General features: G+C 38.3%; 1 protein-coding gene across 2 annotated transcripts in view; it reads right to left on the bottom strand.

Annotated features, from left to right (window-relative positions):
- Positions 1–3,602: 3,602 nt before the first annotated feature.
- CAMK2D (calcium/calmodulin dependent protein kinase II delta) overlaps positions 3,603–22,207 on the bottom strand; it is a 139,365-nt gene continuing 120,760 nt past the window's right edge. The window contains exons 19-23 of one of the 2 annotated variants that reach the window (XM_030450930.1): positions 12,345–12,420; positions 11,474–11,568; positions 10,221–10,449; positions 6,127–6,176; positions 3,603–5,590 (exon numbers count right to left, since the gene is read on the bottom strand). In XM_030450930.1, coding sequence (XP_030306790.1) covers positions 6,170–6,176; positions 10,221–10,449; positions 11,474–11,568; positions 12,345–12,420 — 407 coding nt within the window. In that variant the 3' untranslated portion in view covers positions 3,603–5,590; positions 6,127–6,169. Of the gene's footprint in view, positions 5,591–5,933; positions 5,994–6,126; positions 6,177–10,220; positions 10,450–11,473; positions 11,569–12,344; positions 12,421–22,207 lie in introns of both variants that reach the window. The other variant, XM_030450929.1, reaches the window with a different exon arrangement.

Below are 22,207 nucleotides of genomic sequence, written 5' to 3'. Positions count from 1 at the left end.
AATGCAGACTTGATGCATGTGGGTGGGCTGGGATTTTTTATTAAGTTTTTCTTGTTGCATAGTGAGGGGCCATTTATGTTCCAGGCATGGCCTTCTGAATAAGAGATACAATTTGTTTTTAAAAAAATAAATATTATGGTTTTAGTATTGGAGTTGGGTTGCAGGGAACTTGGGGGGAGGGGTAAGGAAGGAGAGATTTATTTTAAAGGTTGTGGAAGAGATTTTAAGTTTAGCTGTATGAGGGGGGTAGGAAGCTCTTAGATCACTAAGGTGGGTGGGATGATCACTAAGGTGGGATGAAGGCTATCAGCCTTAGCCTTGCAGTCTGGGTGGGAGCTGAATTGTAGTAAGGCAGAAACAAGTGAGGCAAAAGCCACCATCAAGGTGGGTACAAGGTCCAAGTTGTTTAACCTGGGCTGTTCAGTCTGTTGTTTCCCCTTGTTCCTGTTGATTTAAAAGCTGCCTTCTACCCAGAGAGTTTGGATCTAAAAGCTGTAGCTTAGTGGCAGGTCCAGACCCCAAGAGCTGTGTGCTGTGCTGGGGAGCACTTGGAGCTTCTGGGATGGCTCTTGGCTGGAATGGCTCTGGAGTGTGTGTCCAAGGGTTGGTGGAATCTGTAGAGGTAACCGTTAGCCCCTGACCCTGATACCCAGCTACTAAAAGCAAAGGGATGCCTCCGTTTACTCCAGGTTTGTATTTGGGATTACGCAGCAATAAAATCAACATCTTGAGCTGTGAAGGCCTTTTAATAACACCAGTGTACTCTTCATCCCTCTTGCTCCTCCATTCTCCAACATTTTTTTGGCAGGCAGTGTGAGACCTGTGGGATGTGAAATAGCTCTGCCTTGATGGGGTGTGAAAAGCAAGTCTGAACTGGGAAATGGTGCCTAGAGGTTTGAGTGTGGTGAGGCTCCAACACCAACATCCTCCATTTGACTGCAGATGAGAGTAAATATTGTCCTGTGCTGGTTTCTTGGTGTACCTCAGGGTTCACATCTTGAGAAAGAAGAGCTAAGCACCAAGGACTTAAAAGCCTTTATTACCTGCATCTGTTCACGTATTGAAATCATCGGCATCCCTTTGCCGAAATAAAGACACTTGTAATGTTTCCTGCCCTCAGCTGTGTGTTAATTCTCATTGCATTTGTTAGCCTTTGTGACACTTCCAGGTGACAAGTGCCCAGGGAAAGGTGTCCTTCCTGCTGTTGTCATTGGGGAGATCTTGAAGTTATTCTGAGCTTTCACTGAAACACAAACTAGATCCTTCATTACTGATGGTAAGTGAAAGCCCAGTTCATGTGTGCTGTGGGGATGGCAAGAAAAAAAACAAATGTGGGAAGTTTTGTGTTTCAAACTGGTTTTCTGCAATTATAATTAACCTGCTGTTAGGAAACAATATTAGAATTTAATGGCAGTCAGTAACTGAGAGGAACCATCGATTTTCATCACTTTCCAAGAAGACACATAAATGTGTGCTGTTAACTTTTAAGTTGTTCACCTGCTCTGGCTTCTTGGCTGCAAAGGTGTTTTGGTAGATGTGCTGCAGTCAGTTGATTCAGAAATACTTGCATGCACATCCTGTCTAGTGGTAGAAGTGGTTTAACAATCCTGTCCTTTCCCACCTAAAGCTTACTCTATAGAACTCCTGTGTTATGCTGATGCAACCTCTTACTAGATATTACAAAACCAGACCAATAAAATTATTTTTTAAAATCCTTAATAAATCCCAGCTATTAGCTGTGACCAAAAGTGGGACTCAATATCTGGGGTAGAAAGAGGAGGCATATTTTGAAGTAGCATTGTTCTGGAGAAAAATGTAGGACTGCAATGTGAGCATCAACATTTGAATGTAGCAGACTCTGGAGATCAGACCTTTGGAACAAAGTGGGAATTCAGGTATCAGTCCTGGAGCTGAACTCTTGCATCTTGCTCTGGTATTTACCCTCTCTCCAGCGTACAGGATGTGGCAACAGTTTTATATGATGTTGAACTTGATGTCTTGTTGCAACATGACAGAGATGTGTGCTTGGGAGTATTTGGATTTTTCATTAAGGGTTTGTCTTCTGTTTAGGTACCAACATTTAGCAATGACTTTACTTAACTCACTTGCCTACAGCTGCCTTTATTTTAACAATAACTTATCAGAAGAACCACCTCCTGGAGCAATTTAGATCAATTCTCCAATAATAAAATTAACTAATTAACTTTTTGACTAATGGTCTAAGGGGAGTTATGTATAAAGTATGACTGTACAAATTTAAGAAAGAAAAGCCCTGAGAATGAAATAATTGTCTTCTGCAATCACACTGTTCAGGGAGAGGATCTATTACAAAGGAATAATATCATGTTGAAGAAACAATGAAGCTTAACTTTGAAACAATGTACTCTGGATTTAAGCATCTATCTCCTACAATTGTATTCTATTTTCTTTACTGTGTCCTGGGGGCCCATTTTCAGAAAACAACATCAATCTAATTCCTTCAGGTATGTGTACAGCAAATGTAGGTATGTAGGTATGTAAATACAGGTATGTATTTAAGCAAATGGGTATCTTTAGTCTCTGGAATACTGTGTTCCATTACTCACATTAAATAAGCGAATGCATGAACGTGTTGGCTTCCTTTCTGCTCAGAACAAATAGCACCGTATGAGCTCTTAAATAGAAAGCACCAGCACAAAAAGCCGCCAGGAGGCAGCACATTAAAACATTTGTGCAACAATCCTCACATCCGCAACAAAAGTCCCCCCCCTCCCCTCCAAAAAAAAAGACCCTTCCCTCTTCCAAATCTTCAACCTTGGTATTTAGCAAATGTATTCTCCCCACTCCCCTCCTTTTCATGCTTTACACTATCTCTACATACCTGAAATAAGCAGCAATTCCACTGCTGGAAAACAGCTTACTGCAGGCTCACAGTAAAAATGGAAGTCAAATTGATTTCTGGAATAGCATTTAAGTGGAAAAAATGAGTAAACAAAGTAGTTAGAAGTGATAAGACAAAATATAAAGCCTCCCAACAGAGTAAACCTCCTTTGCTTCCTCTTGGGTTTACCAAAACATTCCAAACCTCTGAGCTCTCTCCTAACTATTTTTTCTTTTTGTCCGTTGCTGGTACAAAAGGCTCTTCTCATTTGTGACTCAGCATAGGTAAGAGAGCCCAAAATCACTATAGATACATATGACAGCTTTTTAACTGCTACTTATTTTTTATTTCACATTATTTATGGACTTCCATGCATCTTGGGGTCTGCAACAGTAGATGTAACTGTTCTTACAGCATCTTGTGTTGCAGGCTGAGCATATGAACCAGTAAGGTGGCTACAGAGATGTGCCAAATACCTGCAACATTTCTAAAGATGGACCTTAAAATACAAGGTATGTGTGAAACTGATCAGCACAGTACAGCATAAGTGGTGTACAACTGTGTCCTTGGAAAAAGCATCTAAGAAGTAACTAAAAGACAAACCAGGAAAGCAAGCACTCCTATTTCCAAGCTGAAAATTTGGCTGGTAAGAAACTACATTTGTGCTTCTGACTGGTTAATTGAAACAGAGGCTCCATTTTCCAGTGCAAAAATCATGATTAATTGCGAAACAACACACAAGCACAGTGTCAGCAGAAATCACAAATTTATTAATTCTTAAATATATCAATCATTTACCATTATGGCAAGAAATATGTACACTGTGTCCCATGATAAACTGCAGTGTTCCAAAATGACAGAGGTGTATAATTCCATTGTGGTGGAGAGAACAAATCACAATTTCCTCACGTCTTGGTGTGGAAGACAAACTTGGTCTACAGTAATACATCAACACCACATGCTATGTTAGAAGTATAAAAAAAACACCCTACACCTAACTTGTTAATTTTAAATACAGTTATGCCACTTATAGCTGCTTCACAGAAAAAAAAAAAGTAAAGAAATAAATGAGAAAAAAAATTAGGCCATTACTTTTTTCACAGATCCCATTGGCAGGTTAATATGGCTCAACACATTTATTGTAGATGCTTATTTTAAATATATATTGTTTAAAATCATGTAGTAATTATCAGAGAAGCTTAAATCCATCTACTATATATCCACTAATAACAACATCAAAATGTTTAAGAACTGCTTTTGATTAGTAATCAACACAGAAAGGTGAAATGGTACAAATTAGGAAGTGTTCCCCATTTTAAAAACTTTGTAAATTTTTAAGTGCTAAAAAGGACACTGATTGAGATCTCGTGCACTATCCAGCGCTGCAGCAAACAGTGAGCCCTGTTGGTAACGGAACAATTAACAAATGGAGAAGAAATAACCAATTCCTGTCTCTTTCTGTTAAAATTGGAAAGGAATAAACCTTGCTTGTACGGCAACACAAGGGAAGGAAAACAAGTCCCTGTTAAAAGTTTGTGTTCTGAAGTGACACCAAGAGCGTTCCCTGCGCAGCAGCCAGGGACAGGCAACAAGCAGAGCCGGCGGTGCTGCCAGTGTGGTTCCCTCGGTCCTGTTTGCTGCGTGAGGATTTACAGTAACCAAGAGCAGATTGGAGGGAGGGGGGAACAAATCTGTGATAAAGTGTTAAGAGTCTTACTAGAAAACCAGTGTATCCAGAATACATTTCCAGAAAAGCAACAGCAGCAGTGTAAAGTACGTAAACTCTTTATACTAAGCTTTTAAGGCCTATATTTCTCGAGTGCATTAACAACTGGTCTAGAGCCTAACCAGTATCTTGTATTTTTTAAAGCCTCCTTAAAAAATTTACAGTACACACTAATAGTGATAAAAAAAAATAAATCTGTCTCTATTCTTCCATTTTAATCCTCAAAACCTGCCCCTCGGTCTCACTTAGTTTCTCACAATTTTCAATTTTGCTTGATCATCCAATAGTAATTTTCATTTAACATAGTAAGAAAACAAAAAAAGCAGCTGCTGGCACACCAGAATATTGGCAGTTAATTCTGCAGTGACTAAGCCAGTAAATGGTAAGATTTTTCCAGTTTACACAGACTAATAAACTAAAAAGGCTTCAGCTGGTACAAAGCCAAGATATTACCACTTCCATATTTATCAGTGATTTTGTCTGTCTGCATGCTATAATAAAAATCTGTTTTAGAGTAAGAGCTGCCAGCAGAAATCTTAACCATTCCTACAAGAACCAAAGCAAAATCCTGGGACTCAGAAGAGGGCAAAAAGGAGAAGTCAAAAAACAGCTCTTAAAAAGAAATGTAAAATGTACTTTTTCTTTTTTTTTTTTTTCTTTTTTTAATAAACAGGATAGATTTTAAAGTTGTCTGTCAAAACTTGGCATAAATGGAGAAAGTGACAAATGTATTCTGTATTTACTGCTGTCCATCAAACATCTTTCTTTTGTCTCTTATGCCTTGTTATTCTCTATTTGTGTGGAACATCACCTTCATTGAAATGTTAACAGTGTACAGATGGAATATACAGCAACATGGTGCATCACAAATGTGTTACATGAAGAACCTTCACAACTTCATGCACTCAGAAACATGCATGAAGAGAACGGGATGGCCAAGATGGTAATCAACCAGGTGCATTGGGTACAGAAAATGCAAGAGCAGCATCGCTGATGTTTTTTAGCTAGGAAGAAGGAGAAAAAAAAAAAACAACATTGCCATTACTGAAGTAATATCACCACCAGGTAACAGTATATGCTTAAGTGTTAGCCAATACTATTAAAATCTTGTCAAGGTCAATTAAAATAATATTGTGAAGGAAACCAAGGGGAAAAAAATTCAAATGTTCAGGCAAAGCATTCTTTTTTACTTTCCAAATGACTTTACAGACTTTTTCCATCTTTACAACATGCCAGAGAGGCTGTTAAATTAAACAGGAAACTGAGGTAGGAAGCCAAAGTGCCTTAACTGATGTCTTAGAGAAGGGAGGACAGAATTCAGATGTGAATCTCTTGAGATGAACTTACTTCCTTGGCATGTACATTACAGCCACTGCCATGGCGTGAGATTCCCACACAAAAACTGAACTGAGGAACAAGGAAGAATCAGATGTCATTTACATGCGAGACATGCTACAGCTGTATGTAAGGAGAAAATGCAAGAAAAGGAATGTGTAAGCGAGCAGTTAACTAACTTGGTTTATAATATCATTTGTATTACCGTAGCATCTAGGGGCTGAAGTCATGGTGGGGATCCCGCTGTGCTAGGCACTGTACAAACACAGAACAAACACTTCATTCAAGTCTTCCTGCTGGCTGCTATTTAACTTATAAAAACATTCGAAGGTGTAAAGTGTGATAAGTGAGGGAATGTAAGCTTGGGAGCCTCAGGTCTGAATTTAGGTTTGGGAGTCAGTTTTAGGTCTGACAGCCCTTTGACTGCCTGTATCACACAGGTCCATTCTCTGTGTATGTGCAGACCTGGCTCTAGAGGAACACATCTGCACAGCTTCTTAAGATCATGGAATATAGAGCAAAATATTCTACCATCAATCTCATCACTAAGAGAAAAACAAAGGACAAGACAAAAACAAAGTTTGTCTTTTCTGACTTGCAGAAAAAGCTGCAAATAAAATTTATTCATAAACTAATTATACATTTGTGCTTATATTATTTTCAAAATAAATTATCTGCCATCAGGCAACAGTTCCATATCCATATCCATAACCAAAGATCAGTTATCTCCTTAGGTTTATGGATGCTCCTTACTGTAGTCCCCAAAACAAGCTACTGTGCTCACAGCAACTGATTTGGCATACCCTACCATACTAGGTTTGCAAAACCAGATCACAGCTGTAATTGCTTTTGCAAGTTTATTAGATTTTTAATTCTTCTTCAGACATTATGGGTAAGCTGCTCTTCTATTACAGAAGTCCTATCATTACTGTGTATGTGTGATCATTCAATGAATAGTAGTAGACTGTACACATTTCAAATATGACACAAGAAAGAAAGAAAGGATAATCTTGTACAGTATATTAATTGCATTTCTCCAGTAGTTTTCCAAAGTGAAGCTATTGGTATCCTGCTGCTCTGACTGGGAAAAGTAAAGGTGAAGTTCTAGGCAGTCCAAAAGATCATCAGGATGGATTAGAGAAGGTGAGTTCTGGCATGGTGCTACATGGGAAGCTACCAGTTAAACTTGATAAGATGGTGATTAGAGAAAGAATATGTAAAATAAGGAAAATGGCAATGCTTGATCTGCAAGTATACCTATCAGCCTGGAGGAAACCCACTGGCCTTTACCAATGACCTGAGCACAAGCAGCAGGACTGGGCTCATGGAGTATACTTACACTTGGGTGCAAGGCACTATAAACACAAAGGAAAACTGGAGTATTGTGCAAGAAGAACCAGACAACCTTGAGGGCTGGGTAATGTTCTGTGTATGTTAACAGCAATGTTATGTGCAATATTAGGAAGCACAAAGCTGCACATTCAGAAGAAGTTTCTATAAGCTCACTGGCTGGAAATGGCAGTTGAGGACCAACGCACAGCTGTCTTACATGATCTGCTGATGTGATCTAGATGACAAGAAGTATAAAAATCATGCCAGAAAACAGCAGATCTAGCATTCTCAACAGGGAAAAGACATGGTGAAGTTAAATAAAGCCCTGACCACAATTGTACGCAGTATTTCAGAAGAATCCAAGCCAAAAGACAAACTTCAAGCCAAAAAAGACAGTGAAGAGCTATTAAGGTGGCCAGAAAAATGGAGATCCTACCAGCAAAAGACAGTCAAGTTAGCTGTGTTTACTTACCTGATAAAAATGGAAGCTGGGAAGTGATCTAACCAACCTTCATAGAAAACAGCTCATATCTGCATGGCTATCCCCAGTACAGAACAATGATGAAATAAGAATAATCAAGGATAAATTGAAATACAACCAAAATTTAGGCTGGGAAGTAAGGTTTCTAACCATCAGACCAATAATACTTTAGAATAGTGTGATATGAGCAACTCCAACAAATCCCCCCTCTGAATTCCAGATGATGGCTAGCTAAGGGATTTATAGGATAGTGGTTCCAGTGATACAAAGGAGTTACACATCTAGGGCTCCACTGCAATTTCAGAGCACCTCTCCTTAAGCCTTAGTTGTGCTCTAAGGCTTTGAGCTGCTACTCCTTCAGGTTGGCCACCTGAACTCTTTTCTATCTAACCCCACAGGCTCAGAACACTCAACTGACACAGGCATAACCCTGGTTTCTCAACAAATTACCTCTCAGCCTCTTCTCCTTCCATCCTCAGCAGTCCCCAAAATCTGTACCTTTATTAGAAAGCACACGCAACCACAAAGAACCGACATTACACAGGTCCTAAATAGTGTCACTGCTTCTGAGGGTCAAATCTCAGATCTGTATGCACGCTAGCTTTCCCTTGAGATGTGCAGTCTCAAGAGAATGTTGGTAGGAGCAGCATGTGTCCCAGGCCACATCAGCTCATCACACATGCAAACTTTACATGAAATCAGTAGTGAGGCTCCTGTTACAACACTGGACTTCAAAAAGAAGGAGCTACAGTAGCTATTCAGTATATGAAAAGTCTTACTGAAAGAATTATTACAGGAATTATACAGGGCAAATTCTATAATCTTCCATGAAAATAGTAATAAGATGGCTATTTTGTTGCCCTCTGGTTTTGGTTTCTAAGAATGAATGCAATAAATTAACTTTTCTCTTTAGGATTTTTTCTGTTAATATGGTTAAGTTAAAAAAATTGACACTGACCTCCTTCAAAAGAACTTCTCTCAATAAAAAAGCAGGGAAAAAAATCTCAAAGGAAAATATGAATTCTACAGTCCAATTCATGTAATTTTTCTATAGACACTTCCTGTCCAGGGTGCACTGGGACAGATGAACCTATTTCACTTTTGCTTTCTGGCTCTTCACACACTCAAGTCAGATCCCTTGACAAAACACTCCTTTATGAAAAGCTCGATAATCTATATAACACTGCATTTCAGTTTTATCTGTTTAAACACTGCCAGTGCAGCTGGAATGTCAAAAATAAAGGATGACATGGCTCCTGCTCCCACTGGTTTCATGTATTTAAATTAAATGTATTAGTTATCACTAAGTCATCAAATTACTTTTTCCTAAACAAACAAACAAAAATATTCATCCCCACTTAAGTTTAACACTTTATGCTATCATGTTCTTTACTTTATCAAGTATTATTTCATATGGGAGAACGGTGTTGCAAGAAGTTAAGTATGGGACATGATTAAGTTTGAAGGATCTATTCTAAGCTCTTTTCATCCACACCAGGAAATTCAGACACTATCTGTGTTAAGACACCTCACAAAACCATAATTATATCCCATACAGAGGAATGCACCTGAGCAAACCAAGGCTGCAAACAGCCTCACCTAAGTCAGAAGTCAGTGAAGTTGGACTCTGAGACACAGCAGCATTGGTGAAGGCTGCAAGCAGAAGAAAAGCAAAGGGCTTGAGCAGAAGCTCTTGAAGCTTGATGAGCATGCTGTAATAGGCACTGCTTGAAGTGTGGCTCAGGGAATTCAGGTTTGTGCACACTGAGTCATGGCATGACTCTGAGGGGATGAGAGAGTGAGCAGAAATGCCCAAGTGAACAAGAGAAAAATGATGAGGGGAGAGATCTGGGCTTACTCACACAGATGTCCTGACTATCAGTGACTATGCCACAGTTAAGCAAAGAGAGTGTGGGAAAAGAGATAAGAATGTGACAGCTACTTGTATGACTTAATTTACAAAGTAAATACATAAACTGGCTCAAAATGAACTTGCAGTGGTCAGAACTGGGCCTCAGTAAACACAGACAGCTGGAAATCACAAAAAATATTACTCAAAACTCAGTCTTTCAGAACAGTGATACTTTTTTCCCTTGAAACTTTCTCATCAGCTCTGACAGCTACATGAATCCTATTGATTTTAGTTTTTCAGGTTTTCCTGAAATTCTGTATCAGGGTTTCCAATTTTATTGTGTGTGGCTTATATCAGGCCTTATCTACATTAAAACATTTTTCTGTTCTTCAAGCAGGGACTGAGCTGGATCAGTGGGCATCAAAGTTGAAAACAACAACCAAAAAAGCATTATTTAAAAATATTTGCACCAATACTATATGCACATTACTGAATATAATATATACCAAACAAATGACCACAAGAAATTACTCTATTAAGAAGATGGTCTCATAGTTTTTAAGGCCGAAAGCAGCTATTTCACTATTTGGTCTGGCCAATATTGTTTAAGCTTGTGGTCAAAATTGTTTCTTACTTGATGGGTACTGTTGGTGACCCTGAACGGTGAAAATGAACATTCTGCCATTTCCCATCCCTGCGGTGCCAGACCCGTGTCTCCTCGGACTGCATTGTCTTTGGCATCCCGCTCCCATCCATGTACTGTGTCAGCCGGATGTACGCAATGCACGCGGCATCGTCACCCACAAGGTGGACGTGAGGATTGAGGATAATGGTGTGGATTGGCTTATTACTTTTGGATAAAGCTAGGAAACAAACACACACAAACACATGCAAGATAAATTACATTCTCTCCATGTAAGCCAAACAAACTCATCTTGCCCTGTTTTACGAACCAAAAATCTCAAGCTTAGCAGATACAAAACAGTAATTCTTATTTACTGATAACCATGACTGACAGACAGGTCACATCCACTGTAAAAATGAGAAAAGTCACAGCATAAAGTTTTCCCTTGTCCCATAAGGACACCAGTTATTATTTAATGCATATATACATGGATTAAATACAGTGGCAGCCACCATCTGGAGTTTCTAATTGACTTTTCCCAATACTTCTCTTTTACTGCTATGTCTAATGACATTTGTACTTAGTATTTTCAGTTAAAATAATTCAGCTTTCAGCTCACTCTTGTGACATGCTATTGTGCTGTTTTGGAGATGAACAAGAATTTAGGAATACAATTATCCCATTTTATGTTCAGACATTTCTCAGGAATTACTGGACAAACTCATCTCTTAGGTTACAATATTTTAGTACGTTTTCAGTTAAGTCCACTCTAAAATTATAACCTACAGGACTTGATGCTCCAAAACTTAACTAAATACAGTCTATGGGCATTTTTTCTTTCTTATAGCTGACATGATTGTAATATATATATAAGGTATATATATTGATATTTTCATATGTGAAAGACAGCTGATTGGATCCTCAGCGGTAATTATACTTACAGTATGATTTTCTCTTTTCCCTAATGAAAAAAAATGAATGAGAATAACATATCTAGTGCTTGTTTTTTTCTTTTGTACAATTTGACTTTTTCCTTCCAAATATTCAAAGCTTTCCTTTGCTACCCAAGATGCTCTCTGACACTTGAATATGTGCAGCAGAAACAGGAGGAAGAAACACATACAGCAGAACTCTGAATGAAGAAAATAATAGGCCCTTCACATGCCCAAATCAATTAACTCCCAAAATCAAAATGCTGATTTTGGAGAAGCACAGTCACAAGGAACAGATGAAGATTCAGCGATGAAAAAGGAAATGTTTACCATTTTCAAAGTAAAACCGGTGAAAGTCCATCCCTTCTACCAGATTACCCAGAGCTTCAGGTTCAAAAGACGTAAGACCTGGATCACAGATTTTTCTGGGGAAAAGAAGAAATTGTGTAATAAACACATTAAGTTATCTAATACAGCTTTGGAAAGACTTTCTTTTAAATGTTTCCTTTATTCCCCTGCTTCTGTGCAATTTTTTTTTTTTAATCTGACAAAATTTAGGTAATAATTTTCAGTAGGTTTCCCCTTACATGTGTACAATGAAGGTTTTAATGTGATTGCACCAAACCAAGGTTTACTGCTGGCAAGTCTTGAAACAAGACAAGCAGTATCACTGTTGAACTGTGAGACTTGTGCTGCAACAGGATAGCATCCACTCAGAGAAACACAGGAGACCAAAAGAAATGCTGAGAAATGCTTTTGAGGTAGACAGAGAAGAGAAGCAGCAACAGAATTGTGTCTTTGCAGAGAGAAGTCCACTTCTCCCCACCCATAAATTTTTGCACAGTGCTCAACAGGGGCTTGTGGAACCTAAATTCCATGTGGTCTTTAAGGCTCTGAAATAAAAATGGGATCCTAGCTAATAATAACCTGTATGTACAATAGACTTTTCTTCTAAGGCTTCTAATATGTTTTGTGTATCCTAAATCATAAATATGGCTTTACTTCTGTACCTCAAAATAGACCACTGCATACATATTTTGTGTCCTGTCTCAGGAGAGTAGTACATTGGGGGCATCTGAGAAGGAGCTTCAATAATACATGAATATAAACACATACACACTTACATGTAAACAAGCATATTTATGAATACAGTGTGAAATACATGAACTCTCCCCATTCCTGCTGCAGTGAGAAAACTTACGTGTAAGCTTCGAAGTCTCCGTTGTTGATAGCTTCAATCAACTGCTCAGTGACTTTGATAATCTCCTGCTTACGAGCTAGGGAGAGATACAAATACCACTCTTAAAATGGAGGGCAAAGTGGAAGGTGTAGTGTAACAAGGCAACCAGGTGCCCCTAATTGCCAGGGAGTGGGCATGAGCTTGTGTTAAGCCCACCTGTGCCTAATTAGGGCGGGCCCCCACTGCACATGAGCAGGACCAGGGGGCCAATGAAAGGTGAGTCCTGAAGCACAGGCTCAGCTCAGTCCTGAGCACGTCTGCAGAGAGGTCAGTCGCTCTTGGAGCACTGTATTGCCTTCATTGCGCCACTAGCGCTCGTCGCCCTCAGGGTGAGGCTCTGAGGAGTCTCGAACCTAGGGCCTCGACATTGCAGTACTGTGTCTTAGCCAGCTGCGCCACCAGAGCCTCACCCTGAGGGCAACGAGCGCTAGTGGCGCAATGAAGGCAATACAGTGCTCCAAGAGCGACTGACCTCTCTGCAGACGTGCTCAGGACTGAGCTGAGCCTGTGCTTCAGGACTCACCTTTCATTGGCCCCCTGGTCCTGCTCATGTGCAGTGGGGGCCCACCCTAATTAGGCACAGGTGGGCTTAACACAAGCTCATGCCCACTCCCTGGCAATTAGGGGCACCTGGTTGCCTTGTTACACTACAGGAAGGTGAGAGCTGAAAGGCTGTCAGGACAGCTGTAACAAAGGTTTTCTGTCATTCATCAGTTGGTGCAAGGACATGATGTTACAGTACAGTTTTGCACTGTTTTGGCACTGTAAAGCACTCCTGTATTCATGAGGAAACTGAACAGACAGCAAGATCAGTCCAGTATCCTACCATGCTCTAACCTTCTTCACTAAAGGATCTGCTATTTAAAAAGCAAAACAAACCCAAATGCAAACCCCAACCCTTAACTTCCAATTAAAGGAAACCAATTATTTTGTTACAAGCAATGCTCTGATGGTTCAAATTCACATGGAGCCTTTACCTTTTAAGTGCCTAATACTGATTTTCATGAATCTTTATAACACTTGGTGTTCACTGTAGCTTTCTGTGGTTGTGCCTATCCTGCACCTGTAAAATGCTTATCACATCTGTATTACAATAAACCTCAATTAGATCATTTGGAGATGGAGAAGTACACCTACTAACTACTAAAAGTAAATGTTAAATAGTAACATAATGGTATGTTGAAAAAAACAAGCAGAATATGCATTTCAAGTAAGAATATTCAAAATCAAGAAGCGTTTGCATAAACCTCAAAAGGCAAATGTAAAGCAGTTTCACCTTTACCAGTCACACAATGAGGCCACAGTTCAGTATTTGTTAATGTTGATAGGAATTACACTGAAACAGTGCACAGCAAAGAAATGTCAGCACAGTGGTATGGTTATTACTAATATCAGCTATGAGAGAAGCTTAAGAGACTTTATCAAGATGGAAAATTTGACTTCACTTTGAAAATTCTGACTTTGCTTGGACTTCTGCTTTCAGAGAGGTTTTTGAGGAACAGAGATTTATATGCATCATTTGGTAAAGTTCAACCTCTTACTGATTAAGTTCAACCAGAGTAGCACTGCTCTCAAATTCAGATTTTTGTGAGTTTAGTGCTAAATGGCGACAGATTTTACTGATATATTTGCAAGGATATAACTTACACTGAACTCCTTAGAAAACCTCAGAAAATCAATCTGGAAGACCAAGCTTGAAATAAAAAGAAATGCAAGCAACTAGGCTGCAGTAGCTCTTGTACAATCAATAGTTGTATTTCTTATGCACACTCCTACACAGAGACAAGACTAATAGCATACACACACACACAGAAATATGGGATGTTAGAACTGAAGTACTAAGAAAGCTCACATTCTTCTTCAAAAAGAAATTGTTGGGGCTCATAGGCAGAAGGCAAGTCTCCAATGCTGTACTGCAATACCTGGCATCATGGTGTTAAAGAACCTTTCAATTTCTTGCATGATCCACCAGCTCACTTAGTAAGTAGAAACCTAATATATTCAGATAAAAAGCAGCAAAAAGAAACTAGCAAGGAAAGAAGTAATGGAGAAAAAAAAATAGTGAACATAAAGGTCTACCAAGGCTTTTTTTTCAGTTCTTGAATACTAGGTGGCATGATGGGTAAGAATATTCCAAGTATGAATTGCCTTATTTTTCACAAAGATTGTGGAAAGAACAAAGAATTACAATGAAGAGAAGTTTTGACTGCAGCTGGGCAATGGCTCCATTGTCATATGTTTAAATAACACAGACCAAACTGTGGCTGTTGTATGGCACTGTCAGCATGAGCCAAGTCGTGGGATGGCCGAGTAAGAAAGAACGGTGCAGTGTTAGAAAAGCTGGCAAAAAGAAATGCAGAATATGCAGGCTTCATGCAGTGAGGAAATCACAAGTTTCCATGCTACATCTCATATGCATATAACTAAACCAAAGGATTTGTCTAAATAACCTAGTCACATATTCCAAACAGACACTAAAAATTACAGAGTATTATGTCAGACAGTGGAAAATGATGTAGAAACCTACATAGTCATGAGATCAGGTTATTGGGTAACAATGTAAGCAATGAAAATCTTTACAAAGGTACTGTAGCTTCCATATGCAAGAGATGTAAAACACATGGAGATATCTGTTTGCTTTCACTTGGCTAGAGACAATTAGTTAAATGTGGCCAGAGATCCATGTGCTCCATCACAGTGGGATGAGACGATGGACTGCACAGGAACACACTGTTTCTGTGGCATTAGGAGCTATGAACATTATGGTTGCCTATTCTCTTCCATTAAAATCTCATCACACAAAGACTGTACCCAGTCTCACATCAGGGAAGAGTTTGTCTGGTAAATGACAAAAATACTCTTAAGATACAGGAGTAAAACTCAAAAATTCTAATAGAATTCTGGTAAGACAAATAATCTTCATCTTTCAATTAATTAAAAGTATTTAGAATCCAGGGAAATGCATTTCCCTTACTACTTTTTGCTTTGAAAGTATGATGACATCTCTGCTAAGCAGTGAAGCACCTTTCCAGACAAGGGAGGTAGCCTGTTCACAGATTAGCACATGAATTTGAAGATGACTAAAATTATTCTACTTCTTACTCACTCACATATTGTTTCTTGAGGAAAAAAACACCCCAAACCCTTAAAACTTTTCACCTCAGTACTGTTGGTGCACATCAGACTGGATTAATCTCACAGCAATTTGTACATGTACAAGTACAGACAAGTGAGTTTGTTCTCTCAGCTCCTCTCCCTGAAAGCGTATGGAGAAATATAAGCACTTTCAGGGCACGATTCATCATAGCCTAAAATAGACCTTTAAGACAAGTGTGACTCATCTGACCTATTTGCGTTGACTAAAGAAAGTCTAGACAACCAGCTCAAATATAGATACCTACATTATGGAGGATGTCTACATCTGGGGAGATGAATCCCACCCATTGTGCTATCATTTTCAAATAGTCCAGACCTTATCAAGGTGACATTGCTCTGCTAAAATCGAATGGCACAGTATGGGGGAACCTAGCTTTCTTTATGATCAGAACTTCATATAGCAATTAGATGGAAAGCATACACCCACTAATGTTATTTCTATCCTCTGAAAATGACCAAAAGTTTGAAAAGAAAGAGGAAGAAACTAGAAATGTTATCCTGTTCCAGCTATGATGTACCAGATGCTGTTCAAATTGACAGGGTGCAATACTGCTTCAGAAGCAGAGAAATACTGCAAAAGTCATAAAATCTTTTTCAAAACCATTTTCTTCGCACCAATATTTGAAAATTCTCTTATATTTTTCTTACAATTATTTGATAAATATTCCAAGAAAATACTTTCTGTGAAGAAAAGGAGGTGCTGCATGAATAAATGAATGACTGAATCTACATAAAAAATATCTAGATCCTCAGGGACAAGACATGCTCCAGGAGCCCTGCCTTGCAGAATTTATGAAAACTTAGTGTACGTAAGATATAAGATCAGAGCTTATCTATCTCCTCACTCTTTACCCTTCAACTGATATGAACTAAGACATCTGAGCTGTCACCTTACATGTAAGATCTCTTTCCTAGCACCTGCTGATTACATAGGTTCACTCTTATTCATCATATTATGTATGGGTAGACAATATCCAGGATGGATTGGTTTTTTTATCAGGCTATCGACTGTCATTCACCTGTTTGAAAACCTGTAAACCTCCTACTTGCCCAATGAAAAAAATTTAATTCATCAGATACATAAGTAAATATCTGAAAAACTACACCAGTACTTTTCCACTCTATACTGACAAAAAACTTCCAACAAAATGAATGCACCTCCTATTTAAAACTGTACCATAATGTGATGTTAAGCAATTTGTCATTATGCCCTACATAGTTTGATTTATATGAAGCTGTTTATTTCTAAAGATGCTCTCTCCTTGGAGCTACTCTACAATTCTACTAATATTTATACTGCATGTCAAATGATGGCAAATGTTTTCTAATGACAAATCACTTGCTGCCTCAGAACAAAGCTATGTCATGGTCACTGCACTTTCAAGACAGTGCACTATGGCTTCCCAACATGTTATATTAATCACAGAATCTGGTGACTGTCTCAAGAAATTACATTTAAACTCTTGATAACTGAGACATTAACAAGGCTTGCTGCTGGGTACATTTTTATTTAAACTGTTCTCCATCTTAATAATTTTAACAATTCAGAGAAATCTTCACATTGTCCACCAGTTTTAAAATGGAAAATCAATAATAACCCTCAATTCTACATTTCATAGAATCATAGAATCATAGAATTGGCTGGGTTGGAAGGGACCTCAGAGATCATCGAGTCCAACCCTTGAACCACCGTTGCAGTTGCTAGACTATGGCACTAAGTGCCACATCCAGTCTCTTTTTAAATATCTCCAGGGACGGAGAATCCACCACTTCACTGGGCAGCCCATTCCAATGCCGGATCACTCTTTCTTCCCTTTTGAATAAACTTTAAAAAGCAATGACGTGTTGAGATAACAACAGCAGCAGCAACAATATTTCCCAAACAATTCTAAAAAAGGGGAATTTGCCTATTTTACTCATGGGAAAACTGCAATACCTTCAAAAATCTATTCCTCAGGGCCTCAAGCACCCAGGGCTGGGATGGAGATGTTTTATTCTACAGGACTCATTTTAATTATACAATAATCCTTCCTTGACTTGTCTTTTCTCACCACACCACATCCACATCATCATTTTCCCATGTATATGACAGCAGATTAAAACCCACCAAGCTTACCAGCTAAGAAATCAGTATTTTTCTTGTTTAAAATTATAATGTATACTGATAATTGTAATAATTGCTACTTAACAACAAACACAGAGTGAATTCAGCCTCCTACTAGACAGAGCTAACACTGTAGACTAATTTGGTTCCCACCTTCTTGCCACTGTGCTGTCAGGAAAACAGATGTTAGGTGCGAGTATCCACCCATCTTATCTTGGGAGCCGTTCTCATTTCCCAGACACTCTTAACACCAAAAAATTGCACACACCTCTGACCACCACCTCATATCACAAACTCTGTAGTCTCACTCCAAAGTGTATCTTTTTTTCTTCTAAATTGCCAAATTTGCTCTTGGAAAACACTGACTTGAATTCTCCTGTGATGTAATTAAAAAATCATAATCATCGGAGCCTGTCTCATTGTCTCCAGCAAGCCCAGTAATTCCCATGTAGTTTACCAAAGAAGCCTCAGCAATATTAACTTTCACTGTTTTTTTTTTTAATATTGCTTGCTGCTGGTGAAAATTGTTCATTACTTCAGCTGTTTGTGGCAGTTATCTTTTTCCTGCTATATATAAGTCTGCCAGAGCTACACATCTCCAATATCCTCTTCCTAGAGATATTGCAGAGAATTTTCTAACCTGTATTAGTATTCTAAAACAGATCCCAGCAAAACTTCACTGTAAAACCATGGCTGCACAAACACATCATTAGCCTCACCAGCAGATTTATCCTGTTCTTGGTAGAACTTAGGTACTTTTAATTTTCAGAATGTTTTCAGGCTACAGGACTACTGATTCTCAGAAAATTTACAGCTACAGAGAAAACTAAACATCACAGCCATTTCTCAAATTGTACTACCACAGAATGGACCATTTGTCAAACTAAGTTGAGGACAGGTGAAGTTATGGGGACATAATGGTTTCTTTGGTCACTAATCTTGATTATTTAAAGAAATTAAATATTCCTGTTATTGGGATAAAGTTATTTTTAAGCCTCAGGATACAATAATTCAAGGAAGTCTGGTTTAAATTACACTGTTTTGACTTCAAGTGTTTTGGCAAATTCTAAATGTCTAATCTGTAAATCATTTAACAAAACTGAGTTGCTAGGTGCACTACCAGATGCAGTAGTACCATCTTGGCTTCACCAAGAAGCTTTACCAGAATAGTTTCAGCTATTACTTTTCCTGCCTCAGAGCAGGTAGTTACTTAAACTGATTGTTGATCCATTCCTTAAACTGAATGCTACCTGCCCTTTTTAACTGGATTTTTCAGAGGTTTTGCATATTTGCAAAATATGCAAAATATGCAGAGGTTGCATATTTGATGCAACATACAGACAAAGAAATGTGCTTGTTTCTATAGTTTCATTCACAGAATTAATAGAACAAATACAAGATTGTTCATTTTCTTAAAATGTACTGTACGTAGGCATACTTATGCACCATACTCTTTCAGGGAAACTAAAATGATCTGCTTTTTCAAAGCTAGTAGTATTATCCAAGATGCATCTGTTCCTAAATTTAGTAACAAAATAAGAAATGAACAGCTACAGTTAAAAATTAACTGTGGTCTGAGCTCTATTAACTACCCAATGAAGCAGGAAACGTGAGGCTGCTCACATTCAAATCTGAAAACCTTAGGTACCTAATTGATTTTCTGGGGATACATTCCACAGGAGGAATGCCTTATGACAGGTGTTACTGATGTGTTAGCTTTGATTGTTAGACAGGTCCATGTCTTCCTTATTAATTTCTCTCTTCTTTAAGCTTCTGTGTGGTTTGTGCTGTCAATATTTGTAGCTGAAGTTTGATATATAGGCAACTACATACTGACATATGCTATCCTGCTCCTCCCTCCGAATGAAGCTTTCAATACTAGCTGTCAGCAGCTCTGACAGGAGACAGCCCATCACCTGTCTGATTCCCCTGAGACTGATTCCCCTCTCACCTGCACTATTGCACCTAGCAAAAATCCCACTCAGATTTAAAATAAGGTTCAGACCAAATACATGCAGCTTGTGTTTCCAAGGCCCTGTTTGGAGCTCACCTTTGCTGGTGCCATTACCCTAACACAGGACTGGGACATGCAAGCAGAGCCAGCATTCCCTGTTTCAATTCACAAGGTCTCTCCACTCAAAAGAATTTCTGAGTTAATTTATAAACAAGAAACGCATCTACCCGTGCCTTTTATCTTCTACCAATAGACAAGTTACTAAACACAATTTTATTTTCCTCTCATATTTAAACTTCTCATACATAGTCTCTTCATCCTAAAGATGTGCTTCACAGTTAACTGGCCACCGATCACTACAGATTTCCTCCTAAGCAAAGCATTAAGTAGCCTTTCCTGACAAGAGAACAGCTTTCTACCAGTAGTCCTAGAAAAACACCCCAAAACCTACACCCAGAAATCAAGCTTGTAATAGCTGTCAGGGTTGCAGGACTGCTTATTCCCTGAATTATTCCAGAAATTAGATACTAAGGGTACTGTTAGCTTTAATTTTTAATAAAAAAATCTAAAAATCAGCCTCTGGTGGAAAGACTAGAAGTGTGAGAGGAATACTAAAAAACGAAAAACCAAGCAAGCGTTCAAGAAATTAATGACAGAAAGATTATATTTGTTTTTTAAATAAATATCACATGAAATCCCTAAATACTGGAATAAAATGTGCACCTGGTATCTGGTGAACAAAGCAGTGGGACCTGCATGCATCAGGCCACAGACCTGATGCTGAAACATCATGTTCATTGCAGATACTAGCAATGGGTCAGGAACCTACAAACAACAGAAAACTTCTTCTGCCTGAGCATTTGACATCTGTTACCAAGCTGCATCAGGGAAAAGGACACAACCAGCACCTTGTCTCAGACCTGTGATGACTGGAAGATCCCTTTTTCTGTTTTGGGAATGGAGTTCCTCTTGCCCACCCAAATCTGTACTCCCGTTATTCTACAGATTCATATAAAATAATCAGGTAAAACAGTTACATGTATTTTCTTTTCTTATACTTTTATTCTGAGATGTAATTCTGTGAGCTAAGCTTCCATCAGAATTCTAAAAATCCTACTGTTTTAACATGATGCTATATCATCTCATAGAGGCCTGATAATTAAATTGTTCATTTAATGAGCTTAGTTGCTAAACTACACATAATAGTTTGAAGGAAGAAACACTAAGTGCTATGAATAAATGTAAATTACACTGTATTTTCCTCTTCAAGAGATGCAAATACCTGTAATTGTTCATCATGCCATTCCTTCGCATAAATTTAAACCATTATCACTAGGTTGTTATTTCAACTGAGTGGGTACTGGCTGGTAACGAGCCCCACACTTTGTACAAGTGGAAATGAAATGACTCTCAGAAACTCTGAGGAAAAAGTGCCAACATCAGTGACTTAGTTAGAGCTAAGTGCAGCTCACACAATATTCTCAGTCACAATTACCAGCTGCATTGCTACTTGAGTTGGACAGAAAATCTTCTTTCTTTTGAGGGAAAACCAACTATGCAAACACAGAGAGAACCACTGCAGCAGGGCAGGCTGCAGATAAAAGCCTGTGCACCAGCTGAGCTCCTCAGTCTTTATGAAAACCAATCAGAAACAGAAAGTCAGATAATTTTGCTGGAATTCTAACTACTTTATTTCTGAATCTCTTCTGAATCCTAAAACTCTCCCATGCTCTTCAGAGGTGAAGGAAGCTCTTTAGGAGATTCATGTCTATGTTTTAGGGCACCATGGTTTTAATACATGTTTTCACCAGTGACCAAAGCATAATACTAATGTCAGCATAGAGCAAACCTCGTATTTCAGTGGTTCACTAAGAATCCTCTTTTCCATTCTCCACATTTTACTTTTCTATCCTCTCTGGATTGTGTTTCAGGTGTACCTATAACATCATTCTTTGAGGTTTAAAAGCAATCTTTTCTGTGAACTTGAGATACATAAACTTAGTACTGTCTTTTTTCTAAAACCCCTTTGTTAGAAAACAATGCATAAAACATTAAAACTTAATGCTACTGAAGTAAGTATGAATAACACCATATTACAGGAGAAAAAATGGAAACAAACCCAGAGTCTGTGAAGTTACAGAACCAATTTTACTAAAAAATCATTGCTTCTAGTTTTTTGAAGTATAAGAGAAGTTAAAAATAAGTGTATGGACAGAAGAGAAACATGAAAAAACACTGGCATTTGAATAGAATAAAAACTAAAATGGTGACATTAAAAAAGCAAACCCCAAACTCTTATCCATGCTAAAACAACATAAAGAGTTACAAAGCACTGACTTACACATTTTTAATCAGCTACAGTTTTATTTAGAATCTTAGTTAATAAGTAATAATTTCATATGCTTTATTCCAAAATACCAGGGCAAATAGAGTTCTGGAAAATAAAAAGTCAAAGGTACATGCTTTGAAACATGTCAGAAGGAATACAGAAGAGGATAAAAGTAATTTATTTTAAACCAGGAAGAATAATATTCTCTCAGGTTTCATTAGGATTAAATGCTTAAGGAGTGTTTAATGACCTGATGAAATACATTCACATAACTCATGTTA

Source organism: Calypte anna, chromosome 4B (genome assembly GCF_003957555.1).
Source record: "Calypte anna isolate BGI_N300 chromosome 4B, bCalAnn1_v1.p, whole genome shotgun sequence".
NCBI classification, from domain to species: Eukaryota; Metazoa; Chordata; class Aves; order Apodiformes; family Trochilidae; genus Calypte; species Calypte anna.
Note: the sequence above shows the minus strand (reverse complement) of the source record. Positions and strands in the feature narration are given on the sequence as shown.